This window comes from Anastrepha ludens, chromosome 4 (assembly GCF_028408465.1).
Source record: "Anastrepha ludens isolate Willacy chromosome 4, idAnaLude1.1, whole genome shotgun sequence".
Taxonomy (NCBI): Eukaryota; Metazoa; Arthropoda; class Insecta; order Diptera; family Tephritidae; genus Anastrepha; species Anastrepha ludens.
The window spans coordinates 31,477,207-31,492,343 of record NC_071500.1 but is presented as its reverse complement, the minus strand read 5'-3'; the positions used below and the strand labels follow the sequence as shown (position 1 = coordinate 31,492,343).

Here is a 15,137-nt window from a genome sequence, read left to right as displayed (position 1 = left end):
CCAATATAAATTCAAATTTTCCAGAACTGCTAAACTTTGCGATTGTGGCATTATAAATTAAATCCGTTAAACTCATAGTCTCCGCCATATAAACGCAATCTGATGGAAAGCTCGGAATCGAATGAAATAAAATACTACCTCGTTTATTCTCCACTATTTACGTGAATACACTCGTTACCTAGTACCGCATTCGCAAAATGATATTTCGAACCGAGTTTCACGAGATCACGAATAGTGGCTCCGCCACGATTAGTTGAATATTTTTTAGTTTTCTACCGATTGCTTTCCTTCTATAACTACATTCCGTTCAGGTTTTTTCACATTTATGGGTTATGTGTACGCTTTGTATACAAAAATCCGACTATTTGACTTCAATTAGTATTGCATTAGTTCATTATTAATGTGAAATATTCATGTTATTCATGTATAGGCATACTAAAAGCAGCAATGAATAGTGTATTAAGTGAACCTATATCTCTCCATACAAGAGAGATGATCTAAATAAAAAGTGTTGTAATTGAGGCGTTTGAACTTTTTGTATAATATTATGGAAAGACTTTAAAAAATTTCCAACTTGTGAATACCTCTTCCAAATTTCTTAGAAATCACTGAAGATCTCGAGTATCCTTTATTATTCGAATTCTATTATACATCGTTCAAGATCAGTATCAAATTACACTATTTCATAACACATACCTATGAAATATTATATCTAACGACGGATGTGTAGAATTTCTACATTCAATCATAATATCCACCATGGTTGTTTATACTACATTTAATGTTTGAGCATGACTGAAGTTTTATGTAAAAATCCATATATATATTTAGATGTAATTTCATTATCACTCTATTATGTGTTACTATTTTGTTGAAAATTTAGGTTTATATTTTCTAATATGAATTATTAGATGTAATTTTTTTTTCTAGTATTAACTTCAAGTTTTTAATGTCCTTCTGTTATTTTTCTGTCTTGCCGTTGTTTTTGTGTTGGTGCTATAGTTGTTTATGATGATGCTGCTGAAAGCACAATATATTAAATTCAATTTTAAAATAAAGATAAACAATGATTAAAATGATGATTTGAAAATGATTATATGCAGTTGGAAAAAGAACAATCCTAAGATTTAGTGTGGTTTCATTGAAAAAGCTTCTCGGCCTCCCGATAACTTGCGTTTGCCGCTGGTGGCGTAAGCATTACAGTTGTTTATGGCAAAATACACGGTAGTGGCATTTGTATTTGCATTTTCAGTAGCGTTGATATTTATTGGTGCTACGTTATGCGCTTTATGGATGTTGGTTTTTTATATTGTTACTACTAGCGATGCCACTTGCAGCCGCAGTGTCAATTCATTTCTTACCGGGAGGCTGTAGCGGTAGGCCGCGATCTTTTCCACGTAATTTGATGCCAATCACACGCTCAATTTTGCCCAAAATCAGGTTGTTTGGAATGCCACGACCCGCTTCGTAGTCCGTCACTACCTGTTGTTTCTCGCAGATTTTCTGAAAATGCATATAATTAATAAAATAAAGAATAATTTTAAGAAGTGCCAGGGCTTACTGTCGCCAGATCCTTTTGACTGAGACCTTTCGACTGCCGACCTTGCATGATGAGTTTACCAACGTCAAGCGGAATTTTGTCGTGCTTTAGCTCTTCAGTCTCACGATCCAGTTTGGCAGTATTCTTTGTGGTTACATGTTGCTTGTTGGTGCCCGCTCCATCTAAAAATTATTATTAGAAATAATGTAGACAATATTTATTAAGCACTTGAACTTTGAAAAAATATCTTTCAAAATTTAGTTTAATTTTAATATATATCCACGCATTCTTATTTCACAATATTGTTCTTGTTTTTCAGCAAAAATTACAGCAATGTGATAAGAAAAAAAGTCCCATGCGACCTCCTACTGAGTTGTCTGAGCCATTTTGACTAGCGATTTCATAAGCTGATGAAACGCCGAACTTAAATAAATGAAGTACCAATTTCCAAGATAGACGAAAACAATAATATTCAATGCCGGGTGTCTACACTTTTACAAAAATGTATATATATATATATTCATGTATCTACGTATATATTATATATAAATGTTTGGCAGGTTGTAGAACTATAGCACCACGTAGACTACAACGCACAGACCGCATAAATCGATATACATATAAGAATGTATATTTTTAATATAGTAACTTTTACCCCGGCACCCCTCTGCCAAGAAAGACATCGTGATAAACTTACTCACATTTTTGTGTTGTTTCTACGGGTACTCCTTGACGTCTCGCAGTATTAACCACTGATTCCGACTTGGCCGAGCTGCCTTTGGGCGCCTTCTTGCGCAAAACAGTCACTGTGTCCCAATCAGACATTTTACTTTTGATAATTTTTAACTCCAACCACCTATTGCTAATTTAGTGACAAATCTGAAGCACTGTATGTCTAAAGTACTCCAAGTTATACTGGTGAAACGTGCTGTATACGAAAGTTTAAAAAAGTCCATTTATAGCAAGTTAGGATATTAAGCAAGTGCTTAGCTTTGATTTACTTACCTTTAAACGAATAACAAATGTTTCATACAGATTTATTCAAAACTTTCTACTGGCAAAATATTTTTCGATTCCAGAAAAGTCGAATATATGACGATATTTTTACTGATTCCATTTGACAGTTCATCATTTCGCGTGATTTTTCACGTACATCGTTGCCAACTTCACATGGAATTATGCATACCACTGCTAGTGATGTATAAGTTACATAAAAATTCGAAACCGGATACTGTAAAAAAATGCGAATGCATGTATTTCTATTTTAACTCTATCAACACATGGTTAATATATGTATGTATATCAGAATTGTAAGTCAAGAAGAAGGGCCTAATATATTAAACCTTATTTTGGCATATTTTGTGATAACTTGATTTTTTTTTTCATATCCAAAAAGACGTGGCATAATTTTTAAATTTTGAAGGCACAATTTAGATTTTTTATTCGGCCCAATTGCATTTTTAATTTTTTTTTATTGCATAGTTCTTAGTTTAATTTTTGACAGTAATTGTAAAATGGCATTGCGCAGGTTAACTTCTATTTTATTATATCTTTTGATATTAGCGTAGATTCTCAAGAAAAAAGGGATATATATTTATATATATACCAAATTTATATTTCTTAATTTAAATTACGGTTATAAGCCAAAATACATTAAAAGCTAGAAGCGTCAAGTCTATAATTAGAATCTAATTTAGAAATTGTAAGTGAAACTAAAACATATGTAGGTCCAAACAGCAAATCGTGCAGATTAATTTAAAAAAAATGTACTTATTTTGTCTTAAAAACAATGCTTTCAAAATATCGAAAAATATTATATTAAAATTCTTTTAGAAAATCTAATTCAAAAACACACGGCAATGACTACATTGCTTCAGAGTTATTATCATTGAAGTATCCACCCATTACGTCTATGGATACTGAAAGCATAAATTATTTTTTTCACTAAGGTGCTGTCCCTGTGGTCGATGCCTTCATCGATGAGACGATACTGCACTGTGTGGTGGACTAAGAACGCTAGGCCAGTACCGTTGTGTCGCTCGCGATCATGTCTGTGCACGTTGTATCCATCCCTGGTTATAAGAGAAGAGCTAGCGTGCAGCTTGGTTTCTTGGACCGCAGCTACTGGGATTCCGTGTCGACTCACAAAGCCGACTATCTCGTTTACCTTGCTCGTTAGTCCGTTAAAGTTTAATTGTAGAAGCTTGGAGCTACTCGGCTGTAACTCAGAGTGTGAAAAACGCGTGTGGTTGCCTACGTTGGGCCTGCTGTGCGTTCCGCTGTTGTTGTTGCGGCCTGATGGTGGTGGGCGGCCGCGCCACGGGTGCAGAGCTTTGCAGCAGGGGGAACGTGTAGTCAGTTGCCCACTCACGGGTGGTGCGCAGGCCAGAGCATCTCCGAAAATGGCACCAGCCATTGCAAAAATTTCATTTAGCTGATGCCAGCTTCCGAGGTATTCTGGTTTGACATACGGAACAGACTGTGCCAGGGACCAAGAGCTGCTGGTTTGTCCCCCACTGGGGTTGGAGCGGGAGTTGTGTTGCGCCAATACGCTCCTTACCGTGGAGGTATGGGTTGTGGCGGCGGTTGGTAGTGCCGGCCTATCAGGAGGTGTAGTAGTCATTGAGGCATCGGATGCGTGGTGGCGGGAGCAACACGTGGCCACATATCGTGTGGAAAACTCCCTATGTGACTTAAGGCCTAAACAGGTCTTATGGTGGCTCCACCCGTTGCACTTAACCGAGGTGGAGCCGTTTATGGCAAACGCAGCAATAGAATACCTCTGGCCCAGGGTTGGACTCAATGCTAGCCCTGAGGAGAAGTATTTGGAGCAAGATTGCTCCTGTGACGTAAAAGGCGGGGGTGATAAATGGTTCACTAGACAGGGCTAGTTTACTGGGGCGGCTGCCCTTGGTCGGGAAAAACCCGAGTCATTCCGGTAACGTAGAACTGCCTGCCATTGGAATGTTATTTATATTTTTTCTCAGTTAAAAAATATCATAAACTTTTTTTAATTTTTATTTATTGCTCAAAAACTTATACAGTCATTTCATTGCAGTCTAAACTTTAAATTTCAATAAAAATTGTTTTTTTTTTTTCGCAAGCAAAAGCGTAAGTAACTAATGTATTAACTTCAAAAGTACAGTCACTCACCCCTTATTTGATGCAGATACGATTTTTTGTAAAATATTCTATATTTCATATATTAATAAATGGAAAAACAGAGTATGCAGATATCTTATTTATTTTGTTGTATTTCATTTCTCAATATAAAATACAAAAAAATATCCACTCATTTCATTGTAATGAAAAAAAACAAGCCAAAACATACAGAGAATTAACGCCGCAGCTTAAATAATACAGTTAAAAATATTCGCTCTTTTATTCCTAATTTTTAAAATTTTAAGGTATTTAGTACCTTTTTGGGTATCCTTTATCAGTTATAGCTTGAAGTCTACGTGACATGGAGTCAACCAATTTTTTGTGCATTCTGAACTAATTTGATTCCACTCTGCAAGTATTGCCTTTTTCAGAGCAGATTTGTTATGGATGTCATACTTTCTTATATTTGTCTTCAAAACTAGCCACACAATTTTGTTGACGGTCAAATCCGGTGATTGTGCAGGAGTTTCTACAATTTGGCGACATTAACTATGTTTGTATTATTTGTGACTTGTGCTTAGGGTCATTATCTTGATAAAAGCGAAAGTCATCTTCAATATCTAATTTTCTAGCGCTTTGAACCAAATTCTCTTGCAGAAGTTTTAAATAAACATATTTGTTTATTGTTTCTTCGATAATAGTTAAATTTCCAACTCCTTTGATGGCATGCAAGTCCAAACAATGCCACCGCCATGTTTTATTTTTACTTCGTTTGCAAAAAGTCAGGTCAGGCGCAAACTGTAATCTCTTACTTTTATTCTTTGCTTTTACGAAAGGTTTATTACGGGCTATTCTACCATTTAAATTTGCAAAAAGTAAGGCCCTCCAAAGTGCTGGGATTCTATTTAGATGGTCACGCGCAAACTGCAATCTCTTACTTTTTTATTTTTAAAAGCTTACTTGATAATAAAATTAAAAGTATACTAAGCAAACGCAGCGTTAGCAGCAGAGGCTTTCGGCTGTCTGGTGATGTACTATATGTTGAATCAGATAGGACGGAGTAGGTCGGTGTCCTTCAGAAATTTGTAAATATTTTTCATGTTTTCTTCAGCGGCTTCTTTTAGAAGTAGAAGAGGATCGGTGTTGTTGAAGTGGTGATGCCTTTGAGAAGCAAGTTCTGGGCAGGATACCAGTAGGTGATGTACACTGACTGTTGCTTGGCAGAAGGGGCAGGTGTTGGATGTATTACCCTGTAATAGGTGTACGCTGGTAATTATGGTGTGCCCAATACGGAGTCGTGTGTAGTGGGTAATGTGGTTGGTGGGTTAAGGTTGATGTAATATGGTGGAATAATGGTGTTTGTAATACGACCATTCACGAAGTAACTTAGTTTGCCTCTGTTCATGAATAAGTCGGTGTATGTCGCTAGGTAGGATGACTTCTGATGTGACTGATGGTGTAATGGACATGTCTTTGGCAATTGTATCTGCCAGTGTGTTACCCTGGATGCCGGAGTGCCCAGGTATCCACATAATTCTGATGCTACCCCGATGGGTTATTAGTATGTTTTTGATACTGTCGATTATTTTGCTTGATTTTTTGTTGTTTTTAATGGCTTGGAAGCAGGACAAACAGTCGGAGCAAATTATTCTTTGCACTTACGAAAGGTTTATTATTTATATTATTATATTCTACCATTTAAATTTGCTTCACGCAATATTTTTCAAACAGAGCGCTTTTTGCTGGATTTTTCTTCGCTTGGTGCTCTAACCACTGACACTCTTTCTCTGTGAAAGTTTTATTTGATGCCTTTCGTCCCTTATTTCTCACACGATTTTGATGCATGAAGCGTTCAATAATGTGCTGAATTGTTGACAAACTTAAAAGTAAACTTTAGCTATTTTACAATGCTTTTTTGAAATGCTCCAAAACTAATTCACGCTTTTCTATCGAGGTACGCGGTCCCATGGTTAAAAAAAACAAGCGTTCATAAAATTTAATATTGCTTTATATCAAACTTACTCTACAAACAAATTTTCGGAGTGTATTGAAATATCCACAGCTTCGTATTATAAGCTCTATGCGTTGGGCCGCTATCTTGCTGGAAGGTATAATGACCCGAAAGCCCAAGTTTATTGGCGATAGCTCTCAAATTCTCCTTTAATATTTGAATATATGTAAAGCCGATGGTCCAATTTATCACTAATTGCATGCTATCGACACCGTTTGCACTCCTGCATTCCCAAGCATTACCTTGCCATCACTGTGCTTAACTGAACGCATTGTGTTATTAGGGTGCATTTCGAAATTCACTTTTCGACACATTTTATTAGCACAATCTGGCCCAGAAATGTTTAATTTGGTCTCATCACTAAATTAAGGGTTTTCCAATAACAGTTGTTATTTTGAGTGTGTTTGCGCTCTGGAGAGATGATTAACACGTTCACGCCGGCGCTGTTATTCATGGTTTTCGCCCACAGACGGCAATGTTTACATCTTTTCGCTCAATCGGGAGCGATTGCAGGTCATAAAACGAAATTTTTTCGTAAGGGTAGTCGTTTATGGCATCTGATCTCATAGGTACCGTCTAATAAAGTACCATTGGTGGTACGCGTTGCCAGATGACGCAATCTTGTGCGGGGCACCGGTGGTACACGCCACCCCATGAAGCAATCTTGTGCGGGCCACCGGTGGTACGCGCCGCCCCATGAAGCAGACTTGTGCGGGCCACCGGTGGTACGCGCCGGCGTGAACGTGTTAATGATTTTTTATGGCTGAAATTGGATGGTATTGATCTGTATTTTTAACACGACGGCGCTACGTGCCACAAAAGCAACGAAACCATTGATCTTTTACGGGAAAAGTTTCCGGACCGTGTTATCTCTCGAAGAGGTGAACACAATTGGCCACCAAGATCTTGTGATTTTACACCTTGTGACTTTTGTCTTTGGGGCCACGTGAAAGAGACGGTCTACGCCAACAGTGTCGATTCAAGTACTCAAAGATGGAATTGTTAGGCCATCGATGACATAGGGCAGCCACTTTGCAATTCCGTTGTGGAAAATTTCATGACCACGTAGTCGTGGTGGTCATTTGACTGATGTTATTTTCCACTATTAACGGCATACCTTCCTCTTTATAATGAAATAAACATCCGATCATTTATATTAAAAAATAGGATTTTTCTTTTAATATCAAAATAACACCTCTGTTCGGAAAACCCTTTATTACTTTTGACCAAAACTCGTTGTCACGGTCAATGTACGTTTTTGCGAATTCGAAACGCTTTTTTCGGGGTTTTTTTCACCTATAAGCGGCTTAAGTCGTGGAGTTCGCTCATTATATCTAGCAGCTCTAATCATTCTCCCTACGGTTTCATAATTAATGTTTATTCTGCTAATCTCAGCGATATTCCTATTAATTTCTGGGGCAAAAGTGCGTGGCGCTCGCTTCATTTTTTCCAGTAATAAGGGCCTTATCTTTGCAGACCTTCCTGATCGGGGGTCTAATTTTAACGAATTCATCTACAAAATGCTGTGGATGGTTGAAATGATTCTTTTTGTCGAATTCGATATCTCTTTTAATGTTTTTCATTCATTTCGTAAATTCAATATTATTTTTCTTTCCTCCAAAGTAATTTCTTTTGACTTTCTACTCATTTTTTAAGCCACTTCTCGTATTTTATTATATGTTAAGTGAAAACTAACGAAACCATCGAATAAATGTTAAAAGTCTATTGCGATTTAAAATTCCGAATACTTATGTGATGTGAAGCAAGGCGAATCTATTAAAGGTGGTGTTGGCAAATCAGCTGATTTGTTTTTTTTTCTTTCACTGTGTTCATGTGGCTGTCAGCACAGAATAACACAAGGCGAATTAATGTTTGTTTTCTACTTTTCCAATACTTTGCCGTGACAATCAAACGTACAAAAACATTGTTGTTGCTCTAGTGTCACCACCTTTAATAAATGCGCCGATCGATGTGAAGTCAAGTCGATTCATGCAATTTACTCATAAATCTTTTCTCTTTTTTTTTTAGACGTTGAATTATTTGTATATGTATGTATTAAAAAATGATATTTTGAATGTGAACCCGAGATGAAATAATCTTTTTTTGGACTTTCTCCTAAGACAATTAGATTTCCGAATACTCCTGCGAGGTACTGTATGAATAATTGGCGCGTACACTATTTCTGGGTATTTGGCCGGGCTCCTCCTCCTATTTGTGGTGTGCGTCTTGATATTGTTCCACAAATGGAGGGGCCTACAATTTAAGCCGACTCCGAACAGATGGTTTATTATGAGGAACTCTTTCATGGCTGAACTACCCTCGAAGGTTTGCTTTTGCGTGTGTGCCGATTGTCCAATGACCGGTAAAAACACAGCTACGAGTTTGGAAGTTGAAATGGTGAAGGGACAAAGGGTTTTCGAAATAGCACACGAAGGGGCGCCGATGTCTGGGTAGGAGACCTCCGAGACAAATTCAGTCGACTCGTTTCTGATAAGCTCATCAAAAATTTCGTTTCCCTCTATGCTCCTATGGCCTGGAATACAGATCCGGGAGATGCTACCAAGAGATTTGATCTCCTCCTTACAGGAGTTGATCAGTTTGGATCTGCACCATGACGTCATCAATGCCTTGATCGCAGCTTAACTATCGGAAGGAAAGTTAATATCTCCATCGCTCCTGTGTTCCCTAAGCAGTTTGCAAGCCTGCAGTATCGCAAAGATTTCAGCCTGAAAAACACCAGCAGTATTTGGCAGTTTAAAGGAAATAGATGAAGTGACTGACTTAGAAAAAACCCCAGCCCAGACTCCCGATTACATCTTGAAACCGTCAGTGAAGACAGATGCACCAGCATCGGTACTCCTCGTTCCAGTTCTGCCTACTTGCTAAGATTGCCCTGGTACGACCCTTAAACTCCAGTTTGCAAACTAAATTTCTATTTGGTTTTTTAAATTTACGATACTGTTATACATTTAACCTCTAAAAATTTTATTTTTTGTTTACAATAATCGTAATATTATATATTTCAGTATGAGATACATAAAGTTTAGGTTAAAGTACGTAATTTTCAATTTAACTAAATAACTTAATTTGAGCGCAAAGGCCCCGCGCTCAGTACATTTCCCCCGCGAAATGTACTTGCACACAAAATGTGCTAAATGCGTGAAAATGCTATAGTGTCTCTTGAGAGATTACCTCCAGAGGCGAACCTCCTTTAACCTGATTGCACTTCGAGCAGCGAGGGAAATAACGTGTAAGTCGATGGGAAGTGCAAAACGACATTAAGCGCAGCACTGGGGCCAGTTCTTCATGCTACTGTGATGACAATAACTGAAGTCCTTTGCACCCTACCCAGTTTAGTGATATTATAGCCCTTCTGAAGCCAGCCATTTACAAGTTAAATTTGGCAGAACCACTACGTTGTGCACCTGGAGTCCTCATTTTTGCCGAACATAGATTTGCAAAAGTAGAAAGCTGTGCTGGCCTTCTTTACCCAATTTTTAATGTGTAGCTTCCAATGGAATTTGGAGTCAAGTATCACTCCAAGATACTTCACTTAGCGATGAAAGCGAGAATCCGTGGTTATTTAATCTGGGAAGTATAAAGTGTGGAGGTTAATATTTTCTGGTAAATAGCATCAGCTCCGCTTTATCAGAGTTGACTTTGAGACCACAACTAGCAGTCCATCTCAGCCATGACTGAAGGAAACGGACGCTATACCATTTGGACCGTATGCTGCTACCTCAACCCCACCCTTATTTAACTAAGTCAGAACTTCGTCAATAACACTTAGCCAAATGAGAGGCCAAAGGACACCACTCTCCGACGTCACCGCATTAACTTCCTTACAGCCTAGCAGGGACAAGATCCACAGACAGATAGGTATTTCCATCTCTAGTATATCTAACGCAGTGGCAATTGACTCCGCTCTCACATTATTAAAGACACCTTCTATATCTATAAAGACCACCAAAGTGAATTGTTTACCTTCCAGAGATTTTTCCACAATCACTACCACCTCATGTAAGGCTGTTTCAGTAGATTTCCCCTTTAGGTAAGCATGCTGAGTTGGAGACAATTTGGATTCAGAGTACTCTTGGATGTAATTCAATCTTTGACCAAGTCGTGACCCCTTTTCCCTACTTTGGCTATGAAAACAATCCTCGTGTTATTCCAGTAATGCGCCATGTAGATTTCTTGCAGGACAGGAACCATCAGGGTTCTTATTTTATGAATCATCACAGGCATGATGTCGCCAAAACGAGGTGATTTAAAGGGGGGAAAAACTATTGATTGCCTAGGTGATTCTGCCAACAGACAGGATAGAATTCAGGAATACATCGTGTAACCATACCTATCGACTCTTGTCATGTCAAGGGGAGCAATATAATTTTCCGACAAATGAGTATTTACAAGGATATTCAAGGATTAGTCTGCAGATTTAGCCCACTTTCATCTTCCCTCTTTACAAGAGTTCAGCAGGAATGGCCCCTCGAAAGGATCTTGCTTAGTCTGGCAGAACCCCTTACGGATTCAATGGATCCGCTGTACTCTTTCCAAGTATAACGTTTGAAACGGTCAGCGTCTTGCTCCACCAGGGAGGAAAGTCTTTCTTGCTAAAACATACTGGACAAGCCACTTTAAAGGCAGTCTGATAGGATCGCTCTAAGTGTTCCATTGCTTGTCTAGTTGATCTTGTTAAAGAACTTAAACCAGTCGATTATTTTAAGGTTCCTGTGGCGAGGAATGGTTTCCCGTGCGAAATTAATTTCGTAAAGGATCAACTTGTAATCCTAAAAATAATTTCTCTGAGATACCTTCCAATTGTTCACCTAATATCAGGAAGTTGTTTTGTTGTTGTAGCAGTATAAACATTCCCCATGCATATATGGGGAATGCTGCGGAAGTGACAGTCCCTCGCCGGATATAAATCCAGGTCGTTCCGGTTACGTAGGACCGACTGTTCTGGAGCGAAATATATCAAGAACCTCTTCCCAACTGTTTGATGTTTCCGATGCTGGGAATACAAACGTGGGGGTGTTTGCCCTTCTTCCAAATAAGAAGATTGCAGGTAATAATAAAGTCAAAAAGGGACTTACCTCGAGCGTTAATCTCGCTGCTTGCCCAAATGGCATGTCTGCCATTGGCATCGCAGCCGATGAGGATGGCCTCTCTTCCAGATGACAGTGAGTCCACCAAACGCTACATTTCCTCAGGAGATGCTGCACCACGTATGCAGAAATTAAATAGTAGCAACGGCCAATAGATGGTTCTACCCGTACCACCACTACGTTTGGTGAGCTGAAATTAGAAATCAAGAAGGCATTAGTAGTCTTCCTAACGAGGATACAAGCAGTATGCTTACCTTGGGCTCTAGAGACCCATGATCTTAGAACGGTCTGGGTTATTGGATGAAGCAGATATCAATGTCTTCCTCCCTGAGGATGACACAGAGGTTATCGGTAGCTAGACTAGCATGGTGAAGGTTTATCTGAGCTACTCTTAACATTCCTTTGTTAAGGGAAGCTCTAGAGACCCATGATCTTAGAACCGCCTGGGTTCTTGGATGAAGCAGAAATCAATGTCATCCTCCCTGAGGATGACACAGAGGTTATCGGTGGCTAGAAAGAGTTATTCTTAACATGACTTTGTTAAGATAAGCTCACTTAAGCCTATTCCATGGCTTCCGGAAATGTCATGGAGTCCATGAACTCTGGAACCGCATCCGTCGCAGACAGCCACAGTTCGTCGGGTTGTTTGGTATCTTCTATTTCGTGAAAGTCGCCATCCGGGGTAACAGACGCGGGCAAGACCTTAACTTTGGCCATTCTGAGGCCAAAGCGAAGTTTATACTGTTTTTGCTCGAGTACGTCCAGAGAATCGTTGGAAATAAGCAGTAAGACTGTGGAGCTGTTTTTCTGAGGTTCCTCTAACTTGATCACAGACCAGCTGTGCATAGGAACCTCAGGGTTTTGAAGTTTGAGGCATTGGAGGACTTTCTGACCATCCAGCTCCAATTTCGGCAACCAAATGCGCGCTCTGGGTCTCTTAGGGATATCCGATGCAGGAATTAGTTTAAGCGAAATCCCCTCCCAGGCATTGCTGACCTCAGCAACGCACTTCTCCAGAAATCTCTTGGAAAACTCATCGGCACATCTGATTACTCTACAACCGCGACAAACTTCTGCCGAGTCGAAGAGAGGGACCTGTCCTTTGTTTGCCATGAGGTATTCGACGACCATGCCTGACAGCCGTGCCTCAATTTCACCCCAATGGTCTAGCACCCGCCTGCCATTATAGGATTTTGCATCTACGAGGGCTACTTGGAGATGATCCCTGGTCCCCTCGCTAGCCGTAGCCGCCGCACTTGTTGTAGGGCTCTCAACAGCCTGGCAATTGGCATCACGCCCGCTCACATGTTGTGATCGGTTTGTAGGGCCCACAACACCCTGGCAATTGGCAGCATGCCCGCTCACATCTTGCGATCGGTTTGTAGGGCCTTCAAAACCCTGGAAATTGGCAGCACGCCCGCTCACATGTTGTGATCGGTTTGTAAGGCTCTCAACACCCTGGCAATTGGCAGCACGCCCGCTCACATCTTTTGAGCGGTTTGTAGGGCCCTCAAAACCCTGGAAATTGGCAGCACGCCCGCTCACATCTTGTGATCGGTTGCCCATAGCCGGTGGTTGATTTTGAGGAATGATATTTTTTTGATGGTCGTTAGATTTGTTCGATAACATAGCTTCGTACTCGCGCACCACGGCCTCATAGGTGACCTTGTCCGCTGCATCGCGTTCATGTGTTATGCCGGCCATTTCATTCTTGTATACCTTAGCCAAAATGTGTTTGGCTTTCAGGTAGCGTGCTTTGCGTAACGCGCCAGACGATTTTTTGTTCTTCTTTTTGATTGTTTTGTTCTTTGTTTGTTCTTCAGCCTCACGATCAGATTTGGTAGTATTCTTTGTGGTTACATGTTGCTCGTCGGTACCCGGTGCATCTAAAAATTATTAGAAATAAAATAAACAATATTTATTAAGCACTGGAATTTTTATAAATTTAAATTAATTTTAATATCCCCGCATTCTTATTTGACAATCTTGTTCATGTGTTCCAGCAAAAACTACTGCAATTCATTTCAGAAATGGCATCAGAAAAGTATGTTATTTATTCAAGTGGTAACAAGCTGCGAACGGTTAAAAAATAAATTTAAAATTTATTTTATTTTATTGCCAATGTATTATATTACCTGAGCAAAATATGGTTACTTACCTTACTTTACTACGCTTTGTCCAAGTAATTTTGGAGTTTTGAGCCCCAAGTCACGATTATGCTTACATTACTAACTACTATTCAAGTCTTTTCTCTATTTTAGCTCAATGTTAAATACTAGTTCGTTGCTAAACGCGAATTCCTTCAAAAGCACCTGTGCTTATTAAAATAAATATTATTATATCTAAAGGTTATTTTTTACTTATTTTGTTTTAATTGAATTTAAAATTTTTTATAATTTAATTTTATATGAAAGCTCCTTGATATCGGCGCTGACATTCACATACTTGTGAGCATTTCATCACCCATGTGGAGGTGAGCTCATTGGAAACATGTTCCATTAATATAGTACAATTTTCTTATAATGAAGCCTGCTCTCTATTCCATCGCGTCTTCGTGCAGACTATTCAAGTCTTTTCTCTATTTTAGCTCAATGTTAAATACTAGTTCGTTGCTAAACGCGAATTCCTTCAAAAGCACTGAATCATCCGAAGAAAGCTTTTTAAATTCTTCATTGATGTGTAGCTTAGGTGAAGTCATTCGGTTTCCTCAGTTTGCACATTACCACAAGCTGTAGTTAATTACATAATCCTAAATATACTCTTCTTGAGAACTTATGTAACAACCTTGCCTAGTAAGTACTTCCTCAAGCTTTAGGGTGGGCCATGTACAATTTGCTTTTTGAATCGGCTACGAATATAAAAAAAAAACTTATCAATATTTTTTCAAACTTTTTTTTTATTTTGAAGATTGAACATTGTCATTTATGAATAAAAAATAGTATCGTTCAAATGACTGCCAAGACTGGCTTTACAGTACGCCATTCGATCAACCCAATTTTTAAGCACATTTTCGATTGTTTGGCCTCCAATTTCATGAATGGCAACTTCGATTTCGTGTTTTAAAGCATCAATCGTCTCTGGATGGTTCGCATAGCATTTGTCCTTAACGGCTCCCCACAAAAAATAGTCCAACGGGCTTAAATCACAGCTCCGAGGCGGCCAATTGATATCGGAATTTCAGCTGATTATTCGCTTCGAATCTCGGTGAAAGCAAATTAATAAAAACATTTTTCTAATAGCGGTTCGCCCCTCGGCAGGCAATGGCAAACCTCCGAGTGTATTTCTGCCATGAAAAAGCTCCTAATAAAAATATCTGCCGTTCGGAGTCGCCTTGAAACTGTAGGTCCCTCCATTTGTGGAACAACATCAACACGCA

At 39.1% G+C, this 15,137-nt stretch overlaps 1 protein-coding gene across 5 annotated transcripts in view; it reads right to left on the bottom strand.

The window, feature by feature from the left end:
* Positions 1-609: 609 nt before the first annotated feature.
* The window catches only part of LOC128861485 (endothelial differentiation-related factor 1 homolog), a 28,286-nt gene continuing 13,758 nt past the window's right edge, over positions 610-15,137 (bottom strand). For 2 of the 5 annotated variants that reach the window (XR_008454380.1, XR_008454381.1), the window contains exons 3-6: positions 12,016-13,647; positions 11,750-11,951; positions 2,546-2,771; positions 2,362-2,468 (exon numbers count right to left, since the gene is read on the bottom strand). Coding sequence is in view for 3 of the 5 variants with exons in the window: in XM_054099650.1 (XP_053955625.1) it covers positions 1,007-1,020; positions 1,362-1,503; positions 1,562-1,722; positions 2,242-2,365 (441 nt within the window). In the remaining 2 variants the exon portion in view is untranslated. Of the gene's footprint in view, positions 1,504-1,561; positions 1,723-2,241; positions 2,469-2,545; positions 2,772-11,749; positions 11,952-12,015; positions 13,648-15,137 lie in introns of those variants that run through there. The other 3 variants (XM_054099650.1, XM_054099653.1, XM_054099652.1) reach the window with 3 other exon arrangements.